A 26,865-nucleotide genomic window follows, 5' to 3' on the forward strand; every position below is an offset into this window, starting at 1 on the left:
CCTACTCCTGTCAGTACAAGTGAGGATTCGGCTTGGCTGGCCCCTGTGATGTCCCCTTCTGCGGAATGGCCTCCTGTTGGCAATATAACCGAGGGGCGGGGCCTGAGGATATCTGTGGAATGCAGGCCCACCATGACCCACGCTTTCAGTCGAGGGAGAAGAGAAACGGCAACTGGAATTGGCAAACGCGAGGATTGGGTGAAGAGTCACTGGAGTTGGCCTCCCCACATATCCCTTCCTCGCCCAGGAGCCCGTCAGCAACTGCTGGTGGGATGCAAGGCTTGGCCATTGTTTGCCTTAGCTTGAAGTCTCCCAGAGATGGTGCCCTCAGGATGTAGGAATAATGGGGAGGCCATTTAGTTTCTCAGGCCCACTCTGCCATTCATGGGGTCATGGCGCCTCCACGTTCCCAACACTATCTCATATCCCATCATGCCTTTGGTTATTATTGATCAATCTCCGATTTCAAATTAACATCTGATCGAGCGTCAGTTTGTGGAAGAGAGTCCCATACAGATACCACCTGTCACAATTGGATCCTTGATTGGGATTGTTAACCTGGGCCAATCAGGAAGTCCTGGCTAATGGGCCAATCAGGAAGTCCTGGCTAACGGACCAATCAGGAAGTCCTGGCTAACGGGCCAATCAGGAAGTCCTGGCTAATGAGCCAATCAGGAAGTCCTGGCTGACCGATATAAACAGGGGATTCAGAATTTCCTCAGTTCAGGCACTGAGTCTGAGCTGGCTGGTCATAGGTAGTGTATTATGCACAAGTAATTAAGGGGTGAGATAACAAGGTGTAGAGCTGGATGAACACAGCAGGCCCAGCAGCATCATAGGAGCAGGAAAGCTGATGTTTTGGGCCTAGACCCTCCATCAGATTTCTGATGAAGGGTCTAGGCCCGAAATGTCAGCTTTCCTGCTCCTCTGATGCTGCTTGGCCTGCTGTGTTCATCTAGCTCTACACCTTGTTATCTCAAACTAGGAGCAGGAGTAGATTGTTCAGCCCTTTCAACCTGCTCCACTATTGAGTATAATAGGATTGATTCTCTATCTCAATGGCATATTCCCATTAAACAAAAAAAAGTTTGATTTGATTTATTATTGTCACATGTACCTGGTTACAGTGAAATGTTTTGTTCTGTGTGCAGTACAGGCAGATCATACCATACAAACTGCTTTAGGGTAATAGAACAGAGCAAGGAATACAATGTCTCACCTGCAGAGAAGGCACACAGTGAGATCAAAATTAAACTTAAAATTTAAGCAATTTGGGAAAGTGGAAAGAACTGCCAGAGGAAGTGGTGGTTGCAGGTAACATTATGACATTTAAACACTTGGACAGGTACATGAATAGGAAAGATTTGGAGGGATATGTAGACCAGTGCAACTAGTTTAGTTTGGGAACATGGCCTGTGTGGACTGGTTGGATCAAAGGGTCTGTTTCTGTGCTGTATGACTCTAACTGTGGGTGCTGGGAATCACAAGCAAAAACAGAAATTGATAGAAGATCTGTGTTAACTCTGCTTTTTCTCCACAGATGCTGCCAGACCTGCTGAGTTTTTCCAACAACTTTTTTGTTTGTTTATATTCCCCCTTTCTCTCCCTACTGTTTGATGCCTTGAGAAAGGGTAGGGGGAAAAAATGTATTTTATTCATTCACGGGGTGAGGGCATCGCTGCCTAGGCCAGTATTTATTGTCCATCCTTAATTGCCCAAAGGGCAGTTCAGAGTCAACCACATCACTATGGGTCTGGAGTCACATGTAGCCCAGACCAGGTAAGGATGGCAGTTTCCTTCCCTAAAGGGCATTAGTGAACCAGATGGGTTTTTCCTGACCGTGAATCCATTGTTGATTGTCATCATTAGACTCTTAATTCCAGGCTTTTTTAAAATTTTTATTTAATTCAAATTCTACCATCTGCCATGGTGGGATTTGAAGCAAGTTTCCCAAACACCAGCTGAGTTTCTGGATTAAGTCTAGCAATTAATACCGCTAAGCATCATCTCCCCTAAAGTACTTCTCCAAAATTTGAGACAAAATGGATTGGTTAGAATCAGAGAAAGTTGTACATGTTGTGGATGACCAGCCCTTTTGCATCATTCCCATAACTTTTGAGCCTGAGTCGAACAGTTTGAAGGGTGTTCTCACCTGAGCTGCCGTGATAGTGTCTTGACTTTCGTTTCTTTAGATTCTGAAGAAGAGGAATTGGAACCAGCGAAGCAACTGATTCAACCAATCGCAGAAGAGATTTTCTCGGAGTATAAAGCAAAGGATGAGGATCCACCACTGCTGTTCTTCGTTGCAGGAGAGGTCAGTACCAGACTTGGCTCACATAGGTCTGAGTTGAATTGTTGCTTCAATGGCCTGTCTACTTCAAAGTTATCCAACATGGAGAAAGATATACGTTACATAGAATCCCTACAAGTGTGGAAGCGGGCCATTCGGCCCACACCAAATATCTGAAGAACATCCTACCCAGGCCCACCCCCTACCCTCTCCTTGTAACCCTGCATTTCCCACAGCTAACCCACCTAGCCTACATATCCCTGGGCACTATAGGCAATGTAGCATGGCTGATCCACCCTAACCTACACATCTTTGGGCTGTGGGAGGAGACCGGAGCACTGGGAGGACACCCATGCAGACACGGGGAAAATGTGCACATTCCATACATAGACTATGCTTGCCTTTATTGATCAGTGCATTGAGCATAGTATTTGGGAGGTCATGTTGCGGCTGTGCAGGGCATTGGTTAGGCCACTGTTGCAATACTGGGTTCAATTCTGGTCTCCAAGCTATAGGAAGGATGTTGTTAAACTTGAAAGGGTTCAGAAAAGATTTACAAGGATGTTGCCAGGGTTGGAGGGTTTGAGCTATAGGGAGAGGCTGAATAGGCTGGGGCTATTTTCCCTGGTGCATTGGAGGCTGAGGGGTGATCTTAGAGGTTTATAGAATCGTGAGGGTCATTGATAGGATAAATAGCAAAGGTCATTTCTCCAGGGTAGGGGAGTCCAAAACGAGACAGCATAGGTTTAAGGAGAGGGGGAAAGATTTAGAAGGGACCTAAGGGGCAATGTTTTCATGCAGAGGGTGGTGCGTGTATGGAATGAGCTAGCAGAGGAAGTGGTGGAGGCTGGTACAATTACAATATCTAAAATGCATCCGGATGGCTATATGAATAGGAAGAGTTTAGGGGGCTATGGGCCAGATGCTGGCAAATGGGACTAGACTAATTTAGGATATCTGGTTGGCATGGACGAGTTGGACCAAAGGGCCTGTTTTCATGCTGTACAGCACTATGACCTGTTTGAATTTCTCTAGCAAAACACTTTGTAACTTTGAACACCTCTATCTAATCTCTGCTCAAGCTTCTGTCCTCTGAGGAGAACAGCCCCATCTTCTCCAACCTAGCTTCACAAATGAAGCTCCTCACCATGGTGTAGTTTTTCTTGTTTATTTTTTTGTTTGCGTCCTCTCTAATGCCTTCACAACCTTGCAGAATGCAATGAATTGGACTCGATCCTCCCATTCATTGTTTTCTGAAGGTTCATTTCCAACCTTCTGGCCTATGTTATTTCTGGTGTTGTTGAGAGAAGGATAAATATTGTCAGGACTTGGGAAAGAACTCTCCCTGTATTTCTTCCGGATCGCTCCATGGGATTCCTTTGCATCCACCCAAGAGGGCAAATGGGACCTCAGTTACCGCCTCACGTTGGTACTGAAGGGTCAGACAAGGCCGTGTGCTCAAGGGTGAGACTTGAGCTCTAACTCTGAACCATCAGTGAGACCATTGAGGCAACCTGCACTGAGAAGCCTAGCTGAAGAAGTTTGTAAAGGACAAGGGGAAAGCGTTTGACACAGCGAATGAATGGAACCCACCTTGGACATTAAACTGCCCACAAATTGTCCGATGAAACAGGAAGTTGGAAAGAAGAGTCACAGGTGTGGAGAAAATGAACCTATGTTTAAGACAGCGCAAAGTGAGCTGTAATAGCAGCATGGTTACAATTCTAATGTTTGTGATCCTCGCAGCTTTGTCAAAGAGCATGAATTTAATCTTAAATAAGAGAAAGATGTAAACATAGAGGGATTTAAGAGCTTAAATGTGGGCTATTAAATCTGAGTATGGGGCAAAGTGGTTGAGAGGTCAGTCATCAATGGTAGTGTAAGGGCAATACACTAGGAGAGAACGGAATTGGCGAATTCTAGGGTCAAGTTTAGAACTGAAGGTGAATAGAGGTATTTGTAAGTAAGGCTGGATATGATGGAGAGATTGCTGGAGAAGAGGATATTAACAACAGTTTTGTAAGAGTTGAGTACAGTGTAGGGGGGACAGTAAGGCTGCTTGGAGAGAACAGACACGATCAGGTACAGAGATGTGAAAAGCATGCATGAAAATTTCAGCAACAGTTTGGTGCAGGTAGAAGCTGAGGATGGGGCGTTGGTGCTGATGTGTAAGTAGGTATTCTGTTGTGAGAGGACATGGGAACAGGAACTTGGCTTGGGGCCAGATGGTGCAGTTTGAGATGGCTCCAGTCTTCCCAATATTTATCTGGATTCATGCAAGACTGTCAGACAAACCTGTGGAGGTGCTAACACCGGGAATAGATAGTGGTTTAAAAGGAAGATTGATGCTTATTTGAGATTTAAGGATACAAAAGAACTTGAATGAATGGGGAACAGAGTTACAAGGAAACAGCTGGCACAGTTTCTGCCGAAGATCGAGGCTGAGGTTTCCACTCTGGTTCATGGCTAGCATTTGAGGAACAAGCACGAAGGTGGCAAACCCCATGTTGCTGAGATACCCTCCTAGCTCTCGCCAGCTCATGAAGGTTGGCTACTCTGGTCTTGCTAGAAGAAGGCTGCCATGTGTGAAGTTAAATCCCAGCAGCAATAGACACCTTCAGGATGGAAGGAGAGATATTGTGGGTACCATACTGGGCTAGCAACTCAGTGTGAGCATTCAAATGGCATTATGGTCAATGTGTGAAATGGACCTCAAACATCTTTAGGTTGAGATTATATAAACCTCTAAGATAGCAGCAGGCCATTCAGTCCTGGGAGCTGCTCTGCCATGGAATACGATGGTCGATCATCCAGCTCAGTTCCCGTTCCTGCTTTCTCCCCTTATCCTTTGATCCCTTTAGTCCTAAGAACTATCTGTAACCCCTTATCAAAAACATCCAATGTTTTGGCTCAACCATTTTCTGTGGCGCAGAATTCCACAGGCTCGCCACTCTGGGTGAAGATACTTCTCCCCGTCTCAGTTGAAATGGGACCATGAGAAGCGGTGGCAATCACCCACAACTGGTTTGACACTGTTCATCAGCGACCTCCATCAGGTCTGGATGACATGTGCCATGTGAGGGGTTGCCCTCTGGCAGGAAGAGATGGGCAGTAAATGCCTGCATTTCACCAGGGTCATGGACATATCTCAATGTAAAAGCGAAATTCTTTTGGCTTGGGTTAAGATTTCATTCTACATTACGGTTGATGCCAAATGATGTCTAGACAATGTGATCATTTCAGAATTTGAGTGCATCTCCTTCTGATGTAGCAATAAAGAATGAGGTGGCCAGACTTGGTTTGCAATAATCATGCTGGGTAATCTTGTTGGTACAGCAGCAATACCAGGATTCAGTTTTTCCAAGTGGACGGAGTGGGCAGTACATCTGTTATTGGTGACGGTTGCCAGATATACAGGCGTCTATTTTGTTCCTCTTTTTCTCTCTCTATTATCCTGCAGCATATGCAAAATCTAAAACGTTCCAGCACTGCTGTAATTGGAAGCATTCCCCTAAAATGAGAACATGTTTAGTATTAACTAGAAACATATCTCGGTGCTGACTGTCAGATACAAGTTATGACAGAAGAGCAGAAGCTAATGTTTTCCCCTTCTCAAACGCAAGTGGCCAGTTTGAGTTGGGGACATAACCCTCGCTTCCCTTTCTGCCATTGGAAATGGCTCTCTAATTTCCTGTATCCTTGGGCGGGGGGGGGGGGTGCAGGCAGGTAACTCCACGCTGCTGTTGTGCAGTTTGGCACAGTCCAAGCTATTCAGGCTAACTTAGGATGGAGCACATTCTCTGTGGGTGATGGTCTCCCCTGTTGTGTCTCAATCACTGTAATGAACAGTGATTCGTCAACACAGGCTCGTGAAGGGGCTGGAATATGGCAAGGGGCAGAATGGTCAATTTTGCTTTGAAGGTGAAGGCACTAAGAATGGACGAAATGGTTTTCCCTGTTTGTGTTCCCTTTTTGGATGTGCTACACCACCAACCCCCAACCAGTCCCAAGACCCCACCTCTATCCACATTTTCTTCACATCTGGCTACTCCTGGTTAGAGTTTCACATTAAATGCTCAGCAAACCTTTGGTCTAAACAGCATTGAGCAAGTGTCACGCTTGCTGTGGCATTGAGTTCCTCCAGTAGTCTAGCTTCTCCACCTGTAGGGTCAACAGTGTCATACAGCACAGAAACAGGCCCTTCAGCACAACTTGTCCATTCCAACCAAGTTTCCTAAACTGATATAGCCCCGTTTACCAGCATTTGGCCCATATCCCTCTAACCCCTTCCTATTCATATACCCATCCAGATGCCTTTTAAATGTTGTAATTGTACCAGCCTCCACCACTACTTCTGGCAGCTCATTCCACACACACACACCACCCTCTGTGTGAAAATGTTGCCCCTTAGGTCCCTTAAATCTTTCCCCTCTCACCTTAAACCTATACCCTCTCGTTATGGACTCCCCCACCCTGGGGAAAAGACCTTGGCTATTCACTCTATCCATGCCCCTCATGATTTTATAAACCTCTATAAGGTCACCCCTCAGCCTTTGGCAGTCCAGGGAAAATAGCCCCAGCCTGTTCAACCTCTCCTTCTAACATGTCGCCATGTATAGGCTGACAGAGGAAGCTCTCTGAGACATCTAGAAGGAAAGGTCTTTATGAATAAAGACATTTATTTCAGTTATCCAGGACATTGGTGAGACCATACCTAGATTGCTGTGTATTCTCCCAGTCCCTCTATGTTGGGAACATTCTCACTTCTGCCTTTCTTTTCTTTTCAAAAGCGTCAATTGTGAATTATTTTCCAGCTCATTTGAGATCTTAACTAAAGAAATAACAAGATTAGATCTTAGTTGGCTGTTGAGCTTGTGTGTTACAATTGGTATATTTCTTCCTCCATGAGCTTTGTTGTAAGCACACAGCATGGATTCTGCAGAATTCCAAACACTGATTCCCAAATGGATATTTGGGTTACAATCTATTCATGTCAACTGTTAAAATACAGATATTTTAAAATATCAGGAAGATGCGGACTTCGGGGATGCACATTCCTCTGAACCAGCAGGTTGTATTTTTGTTGTAGAGGTCTGCACCATGGAGTAAAGCCCTTCACCCATCAAGGGGTTGCACAGTGGCTCAGTGCTTAGCACTGCTGCCTCACAGCACCAGGGACCCAGATTCAATTCCACTGCTGGGCAACTGTCTGTGTGGAGTTTGCACATTCTCTGTGTGGGTTTCCTCCGGGTGCTCCAGTTTCCTCCCACAGTCCAAAGATGTGCAGGCTAAGTGGATTGGCCATGCTAAATTGCCAGTAGTGTTCGGGGATGTGCAGACTAGGTGGGTTGGCCATGGGAAATGCAGAGACACAGGGATGGAGTGGGTCTGGGTAGGATGTTGTTCAGTGTCGATGTGGACACAATGGGCTGAATGGCCTGCATCCACACGGGGGATTTTAAGAGCCCCTGACTTGGGCTGTTATTTATCCCTCGATCAGCATTAGCTTTTAAAAAACAAAGCGCACATGGACTATCTGAAATGAAAACAGAAATTGCTGAAGAAATTCAGCAGTTCTGGGAGCATCTGTGGGAAGAGAAACAAGAGTTAACGTTTTGAGAACAGTGACCCTTCAGAACTGATTGCTGCTCAGAAAAAGCAGTATTTATGTTGTTGATGGCAGGATCTGGGAGGGGGTTGGGTGTGTGCAGTAAGAGGAGTGTGCGGATAGGTGGAGACAGAGCCCAGAGAGAGGACAAAAGTCAGGCAAACAACAAGATTGTTGATGGTAAGCCAGGGAAGATAGGGGCTACGAGTGGGGGAAGATAGGTTGACTGTGCTGAAAGCAGCCCATGTTACACTAGGGCCTGGGGTGTTGTGGGTGGGTAAAAGACATGGAAGGAGATGTTCAAGGCCTAAAATTATTGAACTAGATACAGAGTCCTAAGGGCTCCCCAAGCAGAAACACAGCAAGGTGACACTAAACAGACAGTCTGTATGTGGGAGTTTGCTGTACAGCCATTGATTACAGCAGTTCAGGAGTACTTTGTTGATTTATGAAGCACTTCGGGACATCCTGACGTCATGAATGGTGCTATATAAATGCAAGTGTCTCTTCCTCTCACTGTGGTGTGCCAGGGACCTGTCTCTGGAGTTAATTTGACTCTGTTTGAGATTTATTCAACCCAGTGTTGCCAGATCCTCACCGCATACAGATGGAAACATTGTGCTGACTGATGCTGAGCAGTTCTATCTGGCTTGTGCCTTTTCTGCTTGCATCTGCAATTTCACTTAAAACGACCTCGTACAGAACATCCTTGCGTACAGCTACGTTTTCATTTAGCGCTGACTCCATGCCCGACACTGGCCTCTGAAGACTCAGTCCATTGGATTGAGATGGCTGGTAGGAATCATCAGTCTGCTACTAGCTGTACACCATCATAGAACCCAGACCCAACACCATCCCTGTCCTTGTAACCCTGCATTTCCCATGACTAACCCACCTAGTGTACACACCCCTGAACACTATGGGCAGTTTAGCATGGTCAATCTACCTAGTGTCCACATCTTTTGGACTGTGGGAGGAGCCCCACGCAGACGGGAGGAGAATGTGCAAACTCCACACAGACAGTCGCCCGAGGCTGGAATTGAACCCGGGACCCAGTGCTAGCCACTGTGCTGCCCGCTTGCTATGCTGTAGTCTTGGCTTCAGGTGTAGAAGTGCATCCACAAGTTTCCTTAATTCGCTCCTCCAGGCCCCACTGGATAAGAGGCAGGCTGAAGAGAGAGGCTAATGTTTGTAAGATTCCATAAAATCTAGGAGTAGGCCTTTAGACCATTCAAGCCTGCTCTGCCATTCAATATGATCATAGCTGATCCTGTATCTCAATGCCGTATTCCCTCTCTCTCTCTCTCTCTCTCTCCTGGGACCCCTGGATACGTTTTAATCCATAAATAATGGTGTAGGGTCTGCCTCCCAGTCAATGTGGACTGACATTCAGTCAAAGCTGCATTGTAGGGAATGGGTGAGTTTTGTCAAATGCTGTACTATTGACTGAGGTACTTGCGATCTTCAGTTGGAAATGTAAGTGGGAGGTGGGGAGCGGGTGTATTCGAGTGGAGCCACTGACAGAGAAGAAAGATTGTTCTGATTTTTGTCAGCTCTCCCAATACGCAAATCAACTGATCGGACAGCGAGCGGGTAAGATAACGAAGGACTTCAATTCCATGACCTCTGACTGATTATCTCCAACCACACCACAGGCCTCAGAATACCCTTTTGAATTATAGTCCTAGTTGTCATCTGGGTAACTATGGTAGACAGTAGCATGTCTAACGGGGCGATACTCCCTCGGTACTGCGCTGAAGTCTGAGGGACGGGACTTGGAACTCTCAAGCTTCAGACACGGCTGAGAGTGCTCTCGCAACTCGCTTAAAGCTGAGAAAGTCCTTTTGGCCCACGTTTCTGGCATGCTATCACGAACATGTGCACTGAAGTGTAAGTGTTGACCCTGATTTCCCACCGTCTGCGTGCAGGGTGAGCGGCAACAACAGTGGGAGTTCTGGAAAAGAGCACGTCTACAGGAATTTAACACTCCATTCCCTTCAACGACTTCCAGAGGCACCAATTGAGTGGATTCCTTGAACCTGACCCAAGCTCCCAGTTCTCTGGAACATGTAGGTTCAATGTGTAGGGTGTGTCTTGCAAAGATAATAAAATCTGACAGTCTGATTCAAGTGGTAAATAACATTGAGGTCATTCAGCCTTAAAGATAAATATTTTTATAAACTTCTCCGCAAAGTGGATGTGGGTAGTCAGCTGCTGAACATAGAGTTAGGAGTCGAGAGTGAAAAGTTCCTGGGAGTGACGAGCACCAGCAATCTGTCCTGGTCCACCTATGTTGACACTACAATCAAGAAAGCCCAACATGCTTCTACTTCCTCAGGAGGCTAAGGAAATTCAGCGTGTCAGTAAAGACTCTCACAAATTTGCACAGAAAGCATCTTATCCGGATACAGCACAGTGTGGCATGGCAACTGCTGTTTCCCAAGTCTGCAAGAAGCTACAGAGAGTTGTGATCACAGCCCAGTCCATCACACAAACCAACCAACCCAACCCCACCACCCACCCCCCAATCCATTGATTCCATCTATACTTCCCATTGCATCAGGAAAACAACAAACATATTCAAAGACCACTCCCACCCCAGTTATACTCTCTTCCACCCTCTTCCATCAAGCAGAAGGTACAGAAGTTTGAACACACTCACCAACAGATTCAAGACCAGCTTCTTCCCTGCTGTTATCAGACTTATGAATGGGGACCTCTCAAACGTTAAATGTTGATCTCTCTTGCTCTGCAGCTATAGAACTGTATCCTGCACTCTGTTCTGTTACCCTGATACACTTGTATGGTATAATTTGCCTGTAAAGGACATAAGACAACACTTTTCACTGTACTTCAGTACACGTGACAGTAACAAATCAAATCCAATCAAATCATACAGCACAGGAGCAGGCCCTTCAGCCCAACTTGTCCATGCTGACCAGGTTTCCTAAACTGAACTGGTCCCATTTTCCTGCATTTGGCCCATATCCCTCTAAACCTTTCCTATCCACTTCCTATCCTCTGGCAGCTCATTCCACACATGCACCATCCTCTCTGTGAAGAAGTTGCCCTGCAGGTCCCTTCTTAAATCTTTTCCCCACTCACCTTAAATCTATGCCCTCTAGTTTTGAACTCACCCACCTTAGGGAAAAGACCTTGACTATTCACCTTATCTAAGACCCTCATGATATTATAAACCTCTGTAAGGTCACCCCTCAACCTCCTACGCTCCAGGGGGAAAAAGTCCCAGCCTGTCCTTATAACTCAAACCCTCCAGTCTCAGTAACATCCTTGTAAATCATTTCGGAACCCTTTCTAGTTTAATGATATCTTTCCTATAGATTGGCGACCAGAATTGTACGCAGTATTCCAAACGTGGCATCCGCCAGTGTCTTGCACAGCCAGAAATGATGCCCACCTCCCATACTCAATGCTCCAAGTGTGCCAAGCATTAGCTAAAGGGACAGCTCATCCAAGCCTTTACTGCATTTTCCAGTGACAAACAGCGAAATGGAGCCTTTGTCTTCAGTTTTGAGTCTGACGTGACTCCAAGCAGGCAAATTGCACAGTCACCGATAGAGCCAGCTTGGTTTCTCGTCCAGCCTGAACATTTCTAGAATGCCAGCAGTGGAGGAACTTTCCAGCCATGCAGGCGAATAAGACAATGCAGCCAGTTCCCCTGGACTTTCCCAGCTTGCTGATGCACTCCCGACGGGGTTGGAGAAATCCAGGACTGTACTCAATTAAAAAGTCACACAGCAGATTGAATTCATGCCCCCTCTCCCTCTGTGGCATGATGCACTCCAGTGAGAGTGATAGCTATCAATGTTTAACCTGAGTGCTGGCCATTTGTACGATTGGGAAAGCCAGCACTTGGAAATTTAGGATCCAAGAGAGCTCAGAGCAGCTTAGAGACTTGCTGGAGTTCCCCGGGATGCATCTGTAACCTTGAATCGAAGCCAGGAGCTTTTAATTTTGATTTTGTTGGAGCCTGTGGTGGTTGGATCTGTGTGGCTATGGGTGGGGGGTGGGGTTGTTGGGGGGGGCGGTCACTGATTGCTGAGTGCCATAGTGCAAGGGTCAGGCTCCCTCTTGATGATGCTGTAGATCTCTGGTACACCACCGAGCGGCTCTCATTGGCCCCCACCTGACCCTTGGAGTGACCGTACAGTGCGGTCAACACCACGATCCATGAGGACGGAGCTTGGTGAAAGCTGTGAACTTTGTCGAGACTTTGAAAGTGGGGGCAGGCGGAAGAAATTGCATTTACGTACCGCCTCCTCGCAGACTCGGTGGGGGCTATCGCCAACAACAAGTACTCCAGAGGCGTAATCGGACGTGATGAAAGGCAGCAGCCGGTTAGCAGCACAGCAAGATCCCACAAAACAGCGTTGTGGTCAGGTACCAGAATCGTTTGCCTGTGTTGATTTGAGAGGGAAATGTCAGCAGGGATGCGGGAAACAAATTTTGCTCCCTTGTGCACAGTGAGATCCCACAAACGGCAACGTGGTCATGACCGGATTGTCCAACTTGTTGGCGTTGGCGGTGGGGAGGACACCAGTGAGAATTCCCCAGCCCCTTCAACGTTGAATCCATGCGATTTTAACTCCCAGCATCCCATTTCAACGTCTCGTTTGAAAGACAGAGCTCTCTGTAGTGCAGCACACCCTCAGTCTCCACTGTCGCTTGTCAGGAAAAACCCATCTGGTTCACTAATGCCCTTTAGGGGAAGGAAAGTGCCATCCTTACCTGGTCTGGCCTACATGTGACTCCAGACCCACAGCAATGTGGTTGACTCTTAACTGCCCTCTGGGCAATTAGGGACGGGCAACAAATCTCCATGTAACCAGTAACACCCACATCCAATGGCATAAAAAACCACGAAGGCATCTAAACTTAAACGTGTTTTTGAGAGCCTTCCTCGAATGAGTTAATAAAGGGACACACTTAATGATTCTAACCGAGAGAACTGAACCCCGTTTGTAACCAGCTCTGGGTCTGGGTTCCCCTGGCATGAGACTAAATGTCAGCAACGTGGCTGAAGGGGCTCAGCCCAGTCCCCTGACCTTCCCCCTCGGGCTCCCAGACTCCCAGTTTCACCAGGTTTATCTGTCACAGGTCAGGTTAGCGTGTCTGTGACTAGGGAACAAAGAGCAGGGGAGAGAACGAGCTGACAGTTTGATGGTGATGGTAACAGTCACTGAGGGCTGTACTGCACCTGCACAGATCCCAAAGCCATTTCTAATTGCTAACTGTTACCATCAACGTTTACCTGTGGCTGAAAAGGTCTTGCTCTGTCCTTTTGACAGGGCCTTCCTGTCAGTGTTAGCAAATCAGTGGCAAATTAATGCATTGTTTGAGTTCCTCTGGGCATCTGGCCTTGAAAATAAAATTGCCTTCCTTTACGTGAAGCTGCTATTGTCAACATGATGGATGACCCTCTTAGCAGAGCGTTTCTTTTTTTCTCTCTTGTTTCTTTTCGTGGGAATCAAGTGTGTCAGGTACGGAGGAAAATCATTCCTAATTGTAGGCCCTTTCTCTATATCTGTTCAGGCACTCTCTTATTGGACTCACTTTGCAAACTTAAGGTCATGCAAAACTCTGATGCCTCTCTCCTTACTCAGACCGGGCCCTGTTCCTCTTGTGTTTGCTGATTTCTTTTGGCACCCACTCAAGGGTGCCTCGATGGTAAAATTCTCATCCTTGTTTCTGGATCCCTCCAAACTTTATACCTCCACCTCTGTAATCTTCTCCAGCCACACATCGCTCCGAGATACCTGCCCTCACCTAGTTTCTGATTTCTTGAGCATCCTCTAGTTTATCGTTCCACCCATTTTCGGCCGTGCCAATGGAACAGAAGGCTGGTTTTCATGATGGACCGGGCTGCGTTCACAACTCCCTTGTGATTTCTTTGGGTCTTGAGCAAAGCAGTTGCCAAACCAAGCTGTGATCCATCCAGATAGGATGCTTTCTAAGGTGCATCTATAAAAATTGGGAAGAGCCATTGTGGACATGGCGAATTTCCTTAGCCTCCTGAGGAAGTAGGGACGTTGGTGTGTTTTCTTGACCGTAGCGTCAACATGGATGGACCAGGAGAGATTGTTGGTGATACTTACTCTAAGGAACTTGAAGCTCTCGACCATCTCCACCTCAGCACCGTTGATCCTCCATTCCATTTGCTGAAGTCGATGAGCAGCTCCTTTGTTTTGCTGACATTGAGGGAGAGATTGTTATCTTTACACCACACCACGAAGCTGTCTACCTCTCTCCTGTACCCTGTCTTATCACCGTTTGAGATCCGACTGACCACAGTCGGTCCTGTCTCCATCACTTCTTTTTAAACCTGTACCCTCTGGTTCTTGATAACAAGGTATAGAGCTGGATGAACACAGCAGGCCAGGCAGCATCAGAGGAGCAGGAAAGCTGACGTTTCGGGTCTGGACCCTTCTTCAGAAATGGGGGAGGGAAAGGGGGCTCTGAAATAAATAGAGAGAGCGGAAAGGCGATGATGGAAGGTGGATAGTGGAGCAGATAGACGGAGAGAAGATGGACAGGTCAAGGAGGCGGGGATGGAGCCAGTAAAGGTGAGTGTAGGTAGGGAGTTGGGATGGGGGTTGGTCAGTGAGGGGGGTGGGGGCGTGGGGGGATAGGTGGGAGGGAAGATGGACAGGTCAGGGAGGCGGGGATGGAGCCAGTACAGGTGAGTGTAGGTAGGGAGTTGGGATGGGGGTTGGTCAGTGAGGAGGGAGGGGCGGGTAGGTGGGAGGGAAGATGGACAGGCCAAGGAGACGGGGCTGAGGCGAGTCGGTAGGAAGTGGAGGTGGGGGTTGGTCAGTGAGGTGGAAGGAGCGGATAGGTGGGAGAAAAGACGGACAGGTCGAGGAGGTGGGGACAAGACGGGTTGGTCTTGGGATGAGGTCAAGGGGCTGGGGAGATTTTGAAGCTCGTAAAGTCCACATCGAGACCTTTGGGCTGCAGGGTTGCAAGGCGATAGGGTTCTTGATTCTTCCTCCAATGCAAACAATCTCTCGATATCGGAGGTCCCTCATGGTTTCTAATGCCTCGACAAAATCTGAAATTGTTTTTACTGATTTGTAGGACCTGGGCGTCACTGGCTGGCCCAGCATTTATTGCCCGTCCCTAGCCGTCCTTAAGAAGGTGGAGGCGAGCTCCCATCTTGAACAGCTGCAGTCCACGTGGATTCTTAGGAATGAACCATTATGAGCCACATTTGTGGCTTGGCCAGTTTTCTGTCAATGTGGCAAAAACATAAATTGCTGGAGAAACTCAGTCGGTTTGGCAGCATCTGTGGAGAGAGAAACAGTTAACTTTTCGAGTCCAGTGACCCTCTTCGTAACTCTGGACCTGAAACGCTAACTCTATTTTTCTCTCTGCACAGATGCTGCCAGACCTGCTGAGTTTCTCCAGCAATTTCTGTTTTTGTTTCAGAGTTCCAGAGTCCGCAGGTCGGTGTAGCTTCAGTTCCAACTCAGCCCCGAATAATGGAGCTATTTGAGTATCACGCTGAAAGAGAGCTGCTTCATCTTATCTGTTATTTCAGTCAAATGGAAAGAGGTCACTGAAAGTTGCCACCCAGGTTGATAGCATTGTTAAGAAGGCGTACGGTGTGTTAGGTTTTATTGGTAGAGGGATTGAGTTTCGGAGCCATGAGGTCATGTTGCAGCTGTACAAAACTCTGGTGCGGCTGCACTTGGAGTATTGCGTACAGTTCTGGTCACCGCATTATAGGAAGGATGTGGAAGCATTGGAAAGGGTGCAGAGGAGATTTACCAGGATGTTGCCTGGTATGGAGGGAAGGTCTTATGGGGAAAGGCTGAGGGACTTGAGGCTGTTTTCGTTAGAGAGAAGAAGGTTAAGAGGTGACTTAATAGAGACATACAAGATGATCAGAGGATTAGATAGGGTGGACAGTGGGAGCCTTTTTCCTCGGATGGTGATGGCTAGCACGAGGGGACACAGCTTTAAATTGAGGGGTGATAGATATAGGACAGATGTCAGAGGTAGGTTCTTTACTCAGAGAGTAGTAAGGGCGTGGAATGCCCTGCCTGCAAAAGTAGTAGACTCGCCAACTTTAAGGGCATTTAAATGGTCATTGGATAAACATATGGATGATAATGGAATAGTGTAGGTTAGATGGGCTTCAGATTGGTTTCACAGGTCGGCGCAACATCAAGGGCCGAAGGGCCTGTACTGCGCTGTAATGTTCTATGTTCTATGAATCCTCACACTACTGTTTGAAGAGAAGCAGGGAGTTCTTCCAAAACTGGAGGTGACATTCCAACCCCAACGCCACCATCAGAAGCCAAACTAATTATTCATCCACTGTCTGACTATATGACAGCACGATGGCTGCTAACATGTTCCCTCATGTAACTGGTTTCGCAGTCCAGAGCATGTTTTATATGAAGTCAATGAAGGATATGGCAGAAAGCAGCAAAAATGCCAGACTCCTGTGTTCATTGATCCCAGCCGTGCTGCAATCCAAAGTGAGAAACACTGATAAAGTGACAGACCATGTACCCCACTGCCATGATTGTTAGTTGTCCGATTATCTTTGCCAGTCACTGGGATTTCGGCAGCAACTTGCATTTATGTAGCGCCTTCAATGTGGGAAGAGCGCCTCACAGAAGTCATTACCAAACCCCATTTCACACTGTGCCAGACGAAGGGGAGGTTAGCGCAGGTTACTGGTTTGAAGGGGCATGATTTAGCCAGGGAACAGGGAGGGAATTCTTGGCCTTTGCTTAGCAATGCTTTAGGGGGTGTAAGGGTACAAAGACTCAGTCCCCATTCCCACTGTTGGGCAGGGAATGCTGCCTAGGGAACACTGTTGTGTTCCAATAATTCTGTGGATTGGCGTAATTGTGTTTGACTCTGAGTTTATATACCAATGCAGGGTCAGATGTAGACTGAAATTCCAGTGCGATGCGAAGGGAGTGCGATGCGAAGGGACTTTGAGATGAAATGTGACCTTAAAACACCCTCAGCCTTTGCAGGTAGAAGTCCCACTGAAGGAGGGCTAGAGAGTTTATGGCACGGTGGCACAGCAGTTAGCACTGCTGCCTCACAGCACCAGGGACCCGGGTTCGATTCCCACCCTCGGGCGACTGTCTGTGTGGAGTTTGCACATTCTCCCTGTGTCTGCGTGGGTTTCCTCCGGGTGCGCCGGTTTCCACCTACAGTCTGGAAGATGTACAGGTTAGGGTGGATTGGCCATGCTAAATTGCCCCATAGTGTTCAGGGATGTGCAGGCTACGTGGGTTAGCTTTGGGAAATGTAGGGTTACAGGGCTAGGGTAAAGGGTTGGATCTGGGTGGGATGCTCTTCAGAGGGTCGGTGCAGACTCGAAGGACAGAATGGCCTCCTTCAGCACTGTAAGGGTTCTACAGTTGTCCAGGCCAATATTGATTCATCAGTAAGAATTGCAAAGTATATTAACTGGTCACAGACCGCATTGCTGCTGTGGGCTTTTGCATGTTACATTGGCAGCTGTTTTTCCAATGTTTGTGACTGTTTTGCAAAAAAAAAGTGCTTAGTTGTCTGTAAAGCACTTTGGATTGTCCATTTCTTTAAGGTAACCTGTGCCAGACTCCACTCATCAAGAACTGGTCTTGGCGTAAAAGTTCACCAAGCCCTGTTCATCAGTTCTGAGGAAGGGTCACCGGACCCGAAACGTTAACTCTGTTTTCTCCTCCACAGATGCTGCCAGACCGGCTGAGCTTTTCCAGCAACTTCTGTTTTTGTTCCCACGGCCACAGTTTGATGACTGTGCTGCAGCGGATAAGAAAAGACCTATCGGCAACAGTGTAAACAAGACCAGGAGGGCACTGCTTTTATTGGGCCTCTTGTGTTCTGCAGTGCACTGTCCTCCCTGGTTGCTGTTTAGTTCAACAGGTTTGGCAAAGGTCTAAAATTACACTTGTGTGGGAACGCACTGTACTCTGTCACTGTGGTGTGGTCCGAACTCATCTGCTGCCTCGTGCTGAGCTCTCTCTGCATCTCAAGTGTGCTGAGCTGTTGACAGAGAGGCTCTCACGGGTCACACTCGCTGCACACAGACTCCAGTGACTGACTGATTTACGCCCCCCCCTTAGCGACAGCGCCTTGGAACAGCAAACCATTTCAAAGGTTCCTCTACAAAACTGTCAACTCAATAGTCGGAGGAAAGATGTGCATTTATGTAGCGCCTTTCGTGGCATTACATTCCAGAGTGCTTTACGGCCGGCAAAGTATTTCTAGGAGTGTGGTCACTGTTGTGTTGGGAGCATAGCAGCCGTTTTGTGCACAGCAAGCTCCCACAGCTGTGTGATAGTGATGTTGACTGAGTCGTGAATATTGACCAGGACACAGCAATGAGATTTCCGTCCATTTCAAAGTCAAAAGGCATCTTTAACGTTGACCTGTGTTAGTAGGCGGGACCTCAGTTTAATTGCCATATCCAAAAGAAGACAGTACCGGTGGCAATGCGGCACTCACTCAGAGGCAACACCTCTTGTCCTTCGGCAGTTACTCAGGATCAAGGCCTGCATTCCAGTTCATTGGGTTCTGAGACTCCCAATAAGACCCAGTTCTCAATCAGCTGCAAGTGGGTGCTTGGGGGAGTTGGGTAGGCAGGCTGTTCGAAGGTTCAAACACTCTGTTTGCCGTCTCAGCCCTTTCTCGATGGGCTCCCTGATGGGTTGGTGAAGTCCTCAATGAACCAGCAAAGTCTCTCATTCGATCTCTTCAGAGATGCTCCAAACACACATCGCCAGAGTTCCGAGTTCTGAATGGAGTTGATGCTTCAGGAACCCAAAGGTCAGGGACACAAAGGAACTGCCCCATCCAGCAGAGCTGGGGGCTGTTTATTTTTCTTTATTCATTCGTAGGATGAGGGCGTCGCTGGCCAGGTAGCATTCATTGCCCATCCCTAATTGCCCAGAGGGCAGTTAAAAGTCGACCACATTGCTGTGGGGTCTGAGGTCACATGTAGGCCAGACCAGGTAAGGATGGCAGGTTGCTGAAGGTCATTGGTGAACCAGATGGGTTTTTCCTGACAATCGATTCGTGGACACTTAATTCCAGATTTTTATTGAATTCAAATTCCACCATCTGCTGTGGCAGGATTTGAGCCCAGGTCCCCAGAACATTACCTGGGTCTCTGGGTTAACTGTCCAGCAACAATACCACCAGGCCATCACCTCCCCAATCACTTTCGACATGACTAATGCCTTGATGCTGGACATCTGGACCGGGGAGAGGACAGTGGTGTCTGTCCTTCCACTGCAGTAAGTATGCAGATGTAGCAGGCAATGAGGAAGCCAAATGCTACATTGGCCTTCATTAGTGAGAAGATTCGAGTGCAGGAACCAGCGATTTTCTGCTGCATTGGTGAGACCTCACCTGGAATATTGTGTGCAGTTTTGGTCTCTTTACCTGAGGAAGGCCATGGAGGGAGTGCAACAAAGGTCTACCAGACTGATTCCTGGGATAACAGGACAGACGTGTCAAGAGAGACTGGATCCATTAGGATTACATTCAGTGAAGCTTAGAAGAATAAGGGGGGAATCTCATGGAAAGGTATAAAATTTGAACAGGGCTAGAGGGGATAATTGTGGGAAAGATGTGCCTGATGACTGGGGATTCCAGAACCAGGGATCACTGTCTAAGGATATGGGGTAGGCCATTGAGGACTGAGATGAGGAGAAATATCTTCACCCAGAGAGTGGTGGGCCTGTGGAATTCTCTGCCACAGAGAGCAGTTGAGGCCAAAACATAGAATTTTTCAAAGATAGTTTTAGATACAGTACTGAGGGCTAAAGGGATCAAAGGGTACGGGGAGAAAGCAGGAACAGGAATCTGAGTTGGATATTCAGCTATGATCATATTGAATGTTGGAACAGTCTCGATGGGCTGAATGGCCTACTCCTGCTCCCATTTTCTATGTTTAATGCATTTGGATGGTCTTGTGAAGGGTGCCACTGGTGATTTGGGTCCTGCTTCCCCAGAATCTCTTCACAAATCAGCTCTGGACCCACACAGTGAGCGTTAGCCAAGATTTTTATGCCCAAGTTTCGTCGTGGGGCTTGTTCACACTCTCTGGGATGAAACTGTAACTCATTGAGCTGCAGGGAGCCACGGTACGTTTTGATTTGGAGTCGCGGATTGTTGTGTCTCTGTCTGTCTCTCTCTCCAGCTCATTTCCTCAGACAGTTTTCCCTTTAAGGCTCACCCAAACCTGCCACAGGATTAACGATTGGAAATGATATTACTGCAGCTTTATTGAAAAATAATCTGATGTTGATTACTGGGAAACATTCCATTGAGTGGATATATAATGATAAAGAGCTAGGAAATGGGTCTGAGGATATTTAACATTGCACAAGCAGATTGCGATATGAATCAGAATGTTGGAGTTCTCTGCCAATACGTGTATTCAGCATTAAACTTTCTCAGATGTAGACATTTATTTTCCGCTCTGGCCTGATTCCTGAACCTGGAGAGGTACACACTGTGAGCCATGTGCCATTGCTGGGGAACAGCCAGCTACTGAGAGCTGGGTACAAGTGGCAGCACGTGATTCATCCTTCAGCCTTTTGCCTGCCTGTCGAGTGAGGGGAGCATCTGAGGTCCACTGAGTACATAGGAACAAGAATAGGCATTCAGGCCCTCGAACCTGTTCCACCTTTCAATAAGATCATGGCTGAAAATGTGCCCTAACTCCATTTACCTGCCCGTGGCTCATATCTCTTAATCCCTTCGCTTTAATAATTTATCCATCTCAGGTTTAAAACAAACAACTGATCCAGCATCCCCTCCTGTTTGTGGAAGAGAGTTCCAAACCTCTACCACCCTTTGTGTGTAGAAGTGCTTCCTGACATCTCTCCTGAATGGCCTGGCCCTAATTCTCAGACTATGCCCCTAGTTCTGGAATTCCCAACCCATGGAAATAGTTTATCTTTATCTATCCTGCCTTTTCCTATTAATATCTTGAAGATTTCAATCAGATCATCCCTTAACCTTCTAAATTCTCAGGAAAACAGACCTAATTTGTATAATCTCTCCTCAACTTAACCCCTGAAGTCCCGATATTATTCCTGTAAACCTACATTGTAATCCCTCCAAGGCCAATCTATCCTTCCTGAGGTGTGGTGCCCAGACCTGCTCGCAATACTCCGAGTGAGGTGTAAGGGAGGTTTTGTATAACTGCAGTATAACTCTCTCATCCTCTGGATATAAAGGCTAATATTCCATTAGCTTTCTTGATTGTTTTCTGCATCTGATCATGATATTTTAAAGATCTGTGCACCCGAATCTCCATGTCTCTTTGGACCTTCTGAGATAGCTAGAACTGCCGATGCTGGAGTTAGAGATAACACAGTGTGGAGCTGGAGGAACAGAGCAGGCCAGGCAGCATCAGAGGAGCAGGAAAGTTGACGTTTCGGGTCGGGACCTTTCTCCAGGATTGGACGTTCGCTGTATTTAACTTCACGCCATCCAGGAAGCACCCTGATCTATCCTTTTTCGGTCCAAAGTGGATAAACTCAGACTTACCCGAACACCACTGACAAAATTGCTCACCTCCTTTTGTCCCCTTCCCCACGCAGGACTGATGCCACCTGAGTAAGATTGTGACTCTCCTGCCTTCCACCGTGGCGAACTGCACAATGTTGGAGTTCCAGAGTGCCACAGAAGGACCTCTCATTCTTTTTCACTTTACCAATGAGTGACGTTTTTTGCTAAATCATTCATTTTAACGAAGTCATTTTGCTCAGTTGGCTGGACTGCTGGTTGGCACTGCACACTGGCACCCAGAGCATGGGTTCAATTCCATGAAGGACTCTCTTTCTCAACCTCGTCCCTTGCCTGAGGCGAGGTGACCCTCAGATAAGACCACCACCAGTCGTCTCTTTCTCTCTCTCTCTAATAAGAGAGCAGCCCTGTGGTCTGGGAGGACCATGGTGACTTTACCTAAGGCCCTAGTTGTTGACTTATCTGAGCAAAAGTGGTTATTAGAACTCTGGTCCCAGCCTCAATGATGGCCCTCTTTAACCAGTTGTTTCAAGATAGCAAACAGGAGATGACTGTATTTCCCAGCATCCTGATTGAATCTAGTTCATTCAAAACAGATTAGGGAAATTCCTGGCCCTGATCTGTATGGCCATAGACATAGAAGCAGAAGTAGGCCATTCAGCCCATCAACTCTGCTGCACCATTCCATACCTGATCTGATAATCCTCAACTCCATGTACCTCCCTCTCCTCCTTAGTCCTTGATTCTCTTACTGATTGAAAATCTACGTCAGCCTTGAGTATACTCAGTGATACAGCCTCGACAGCCCTCTGTGGTAAAGAATTCTGCAGCTTCACAACCCTCTGAGAGAAGAAATTACTCCTCATCTCTGTCTTAAGTGAATTTCTTTTTATTCTGACCTCTTGAGGATCCCTAGTTTTATCTATTCCACCCTTGGCTTTGCTGTCATCTGTCAGGCCACAATCTGTGCAATCCCCTCACTAAATCTCTCACCTCTGTCCCTCTTTGTCCTTGTTTAAGATGCTCCCTTAAAGCCTACCTCTTGGTAATTGCTTCCTTCCACGGCCTAGTGTTAAGGTTTGTTTGATAACCTTATCAGTGTCCTTAAGATGTTTCACTCCATTGATGACATTATTATAAACGCAAGATCTTTGTGTTGCAGCAAGCGTTCAGGGGAGGCGATGGCCTAGTGGTATTATCGCTTGACTGTTAATCTCAGAGACCCACGCAACATTCTGGGGACCCAGGTTCAAATCCTGCCGCAACAGTTGGTGGAATTTGAATTCAATAAAAATGAGATGCTCTGAGGGTCGGTGTGGACTTGTTGGGCCGAAGGGCCTGTTTCCACGCTGTAAGGATTTATTGATATGATTCGATGAAAATCTGGAATTAAGAATCTAATGATGACCATGAATCCATTGTCAATTGTTGGAAAGACCCATCTGGTTCACTACTGCCCCTTTAGGGAAGGAAACTGCCATCCTTACCTGGTCTGGTCTACTCCAGACTCTCAGCAATGTGGTTGACTCTTAACTGCCCCCTGGGCAATTAGGGATGGGCAATAAATGCTGCCTGGCCTCATCCTGTGAATGAACAAAGGAAATGTCCAAACTCCATCCTCTCGAGCTGCTGCCGTTTTTGGCCAGCCTGACTATTGACGTTATCTCTCTCTCGTCTTCTTTTGTTGCAGGATGACATGACGGAATCGCTACGGGATTTTACAAACCTTCCAGAGTCTGCTCCACTCCTCACCATTCTGGACATGTCGCAGAGAGCCAAGTACGTGAAAGACGTAGAGGAGATCACGCCCGCGATCGTGGAAGAGTTTGTGAAGGCATTCCTGACAGAGAAACTAAAACCAGAGCCCATCTGAAGTTGCAAACGAGGAAGAATATTTAACACTCTCAGCTAATCTCTGTCTGAAGGTTCTATTTAAAAACAAAAAAAAAAATTCAAAAAAAAAGGTCTTTCTAGCTATTGAATTTCCGTTCGTTCTAACATTGCGGTCATGAGCACATCTTTGGAGGAGACTTGTCAGCGTCTCCTTTCTCTGCTTTAGCTGGCCGGGTAGGATGACCCTGATACAATGAATCCAGTTGGCAGCTTGCTCCAATGCAAGCTCTGGCAGACCGTTAACATTTCTGACGTCCCAGCCTAAATCCCACTTGGGCCTGGAAGCCCTTCAAAGCCTGAGGGCTTTCCGCATTTGAAGCAGGCTCCCATTCCTTCACCGACAACCTCATCGAGACTAGGCTGGCTTTTGACCACACTGATGGCTGTTCAAATCTCAATCCCCCCCCCCCCCCCACCCCCACCCCCTCCACCAACACACTACATTCATGTACATCTGAGGAATTTCCCATTGATTTATTTACATCCCACACCCCTTTTAATATCTTCCATTTCTAAAAAATAATGTAATCCGGTCCTGTTACGATGTTTTAAATTATTGCAAGATAAGTCTAATAAACCTGGCAGCAGTTGCATTGAAAACAGCTCTGTTTTATTTTCTGTTTTTATTTTGGCGGCTCAGAAAGCAAGATGGCTTCCGCCGAAGGGGTTTCCCCCAATTTACTGAAGCATTATTCAGTTAATTTTGGAATCTGAATGTTACCTATCTTGGAAAGGCTGTAGTGAACTGTCTCTGATCCTGGGCAAATAGGGCTGAAGACTTTGTCTTAGTTATTTTATAGTCAACCTGTTCAGAGATGCTATGGCACACCCTCAAAGCAGGTACATGAAACCCAGGCCTCCTGGCTCAGAGGTAAGGTCAGTACCACTACACCACAAGACCTCAAGATTTTGTCTTGCAAAGAGGGTGGTACAGTGGCTCAGTGGTTAGGACTGCTGGGTCATAGTGCCAGGGATACAGGTTTGATTCCAACTGTGTAGAGTTTGCACATTCTCCCCTCTGGGTGCTCTGGTTTCCTTCCGCAGTTCAAAGATGTGCAGGTTAGATCAATTGGCCATGGGAAATGCAGGTTTACAGGGCTAGGGTGGGTCTGGGTGGGATGCTGTTCGGGTGGGGGGGGTGGAATGTGGACTTGATGGGCTGAATGGCCTACTTCCACGCTCTAGGGATTCTGTGAATATCTCTGTTTCTGTCTCTGTCTCTCTCTCTTAGAACAAAGAACAAAGAAAATTACACCACAGGAACAGGCCCTTCGGCCCTCCAAGCTGTACTGACATGCTGCCCATCACAACTAAAACCCCCTAGCCTTCGGGGGGCCGTATCCCTCTATTCCCATCCTATTCATATATTTGTCAAGAAGCCCTTTAAAAGTCACTAGAGTATCTGCTTCCACTACCTCCCCCGGCAGCGAGTTCCAGGCACCGACCACCCTCTGTGTAAAAAAACTTGCCTCGTACATCGCCTTTAAACCTTGCCCCTCGCACCTTAAACCCATGGCCCCCCGGTAACTGACTCTTGCCCCCCACCTCTCTTTGAGCCACTTTAAGTTTGTCTCTGTGTCGCTTTCAGTTCTCTCTCCCTCTTCTCTGTATCTCTCTCGTTCTCTCCCTATCAGGGTACTTTTACTCTGTATCTATCCGTCTCTCTTTCCTTCCACTTGTCTTTTTCCTTCTCTCTCCCTTGTTTTCCTGACGGCTTTGTGATGTATTTCCACCTCATCTAAATCCATTTAAGTTACGGTGTGCAGGAAAGTGAGCTACATGTTGCTATTTATTCTGTCGTTTAGTTGGCCCTCCCTTCATCTGACAGCACAGACTTGTTGGCAGATCCTTTGACCCGTGCAAATACCTGCTTGGTGAAGATAACGGGGAACGGTTATACTCAAGGGCAGTGCGACAGAGCAATGCAGTGGTTGGGAATGTGACTATGAAACCAGAACAAAAAAGGCTTCCGCGAGCCTGAAAGACACAGTCCATCAACACCGGCTCTCGCAACCAAAAGTGCTTCACACTAAAGAGTTGTAAAAATGGGAGCTCTCTCCCATAGAAATGCTCCTTGTTCAAGTCATAATTTAAAAATCTTGAGATCAGTGGACCTTATCCTTCACAAAGATATAACCAGAGATGGCAGCTGGATGGAGATCAGCCATAGTCTCTGAGACTGTGATATAGTCGTACAGCACGGAAACAAGACCCTTCGGTCCAACCAGTCCATGCCGACGATAATCCCAAACTAAACTAGTCCCACCTGCCTGCTCCTGGCCCATATCCCTCCAAACCTTTCTTACTCATGGACTTATCCAAATGCCTTTTAAATGTAACTGTACCCGCATCCATCACTTCCTCTGGAAGTTCACTCACAGACACAAACCACTCTCTGTGTAAAAAAAATTGCCCCTCGGAATCTTTCTCCTCTCACCTTAAAAGATGCCCCCCAGTCTTCGGAAATCCCCCACCCTAGGGAAAAGACACCCACCATTCACCTTATTTAAAGCCCCTCGTTATTTTATAAACCTCTATAAGGTGATGGGCTTGAGGGGCAGAATGGCCTGCTCCTGCTTCAACATTGATCAGCAATTAGCAAAATGAAGGGGATTTTTTGCCATATTCTGTATTTGTGCTTTGGCAGTGGTGGCGTTTCAGCTGATCTGCACAGTCTCTCTACAGGGTCAACACTGTAGTGGCTAAGATGGTGCTGTTTGGATAATGTGATTAGACAAATTACTCAGTGCCACAGGCTAATTCTTTGAGAAAACGGCGTCGAACCTCACCATGGCAGCTGTGGGAATTTAAATTCAATCCATAAATCTGTCTCTGTAATAGTGAGCATAAGACAATCATTGATTGTTGTAAAAGCACCCATCTGGTTCACTAATATCCTTTAGGGAAGGAAATTTACCATCCTTATCTGGTTTGGCCTACAGGCTGAATAGATTAGGGCTATTTTCCCCGGAGATTCAAAAGCTGAGGGGTGACCTTATAGAAGTTTATAAAATCACGAGGGGCATACAATAGGGTGAATAACCAAGGTTTTTTCTCCAGGGGTAAGGGAGTCCATAACTAGAGGGCATAAGTTTAGGTGAAAGATTTGAAAGGGAACTAAGAGGCAACTTTTTCACACGGAGGGTGGTGTGTGTATGGAATGAACTGCCAGAGGAAGTGGCGGAGGCTGGTACAATTACAACATTTAAAAGGCATCTGGATGGGTACATGAATGGGAAGGATTTAGAGGGATATGGGCCAAAAGCTGGCAATTAGGACCACATTAATTTATGATATCTGGTTGGCATGGATGAGTTGGACGGAAGGGTCTGTTTCCATGCTGTACATCTCTATGTGACTCCAAACCCACAGAAATGGGGCTGACTCTTAACTACCCTTGCAAATAGCCTACCCAGCTACAGTTCAAGGGGCAATTAGTGATGGGCATCAAATGTTGGTTTTGCCCAGAGTCAGGGATGGGGTTGGGGGGTACATATCAGCACTCCATGCCCAGGTCTCTGGTGGGGGTGGAGCTGTGCTG

General features: G+C 47.0%; 1 protein-coding gene across 2 annotated transcripts in view; it reads left to right on the forward strand.

Moving 5' to 3' along the window:
• The window catches only part of nxn (nucleoredoxin), a 185,276-nt gene extending 161,350 nt beyond the window's left edge, over nucleotides 1-23,926 (forward strand). The window contains exons 7-8 of one of the 2 annotated variants that reach the window (XM_048612648.1): nucleotides 2,193-2,314; nucleotides 9,827-12,299. In XM_048612648.1, the coding sequence (XP_048468605.1) occupies nucleotides 2,193-2,314; nucleotides 9,827-9,922 (218 nt within the window). In that variant the 3' untranslated portion in view covers nucleotides 9,923-12,299. Of the gene's footprint in view, nucleotides 1-2,192; nucleotides 2,315-9,826; nucleotides 12,300-23,121 lie in introns of those variants that run through there. The other variant, XM_048612647.1, reaches the window with a different exon arrangement.
• The last annotated feature ends 2,939 nt before the right edge of the window (nucleotides 23,927-26,865 follow it).

This window comes from Rhincodon typus, chromosome 26 (assembly GCF_021869965.1).
Source record: "Rhincodon typus isolate 14 chromosome 26, sRhiTyp1.1, whole genome shotgun sequence".
In the NCBI taxonomy this organism is placed as follows: domain Eukaryota; kingdom Metazoa; phylum Chordata; class Chondrichthyes; order Orectolobiformes; family Rhincodontidae; genus Rhincodon; species Rhincodon typus.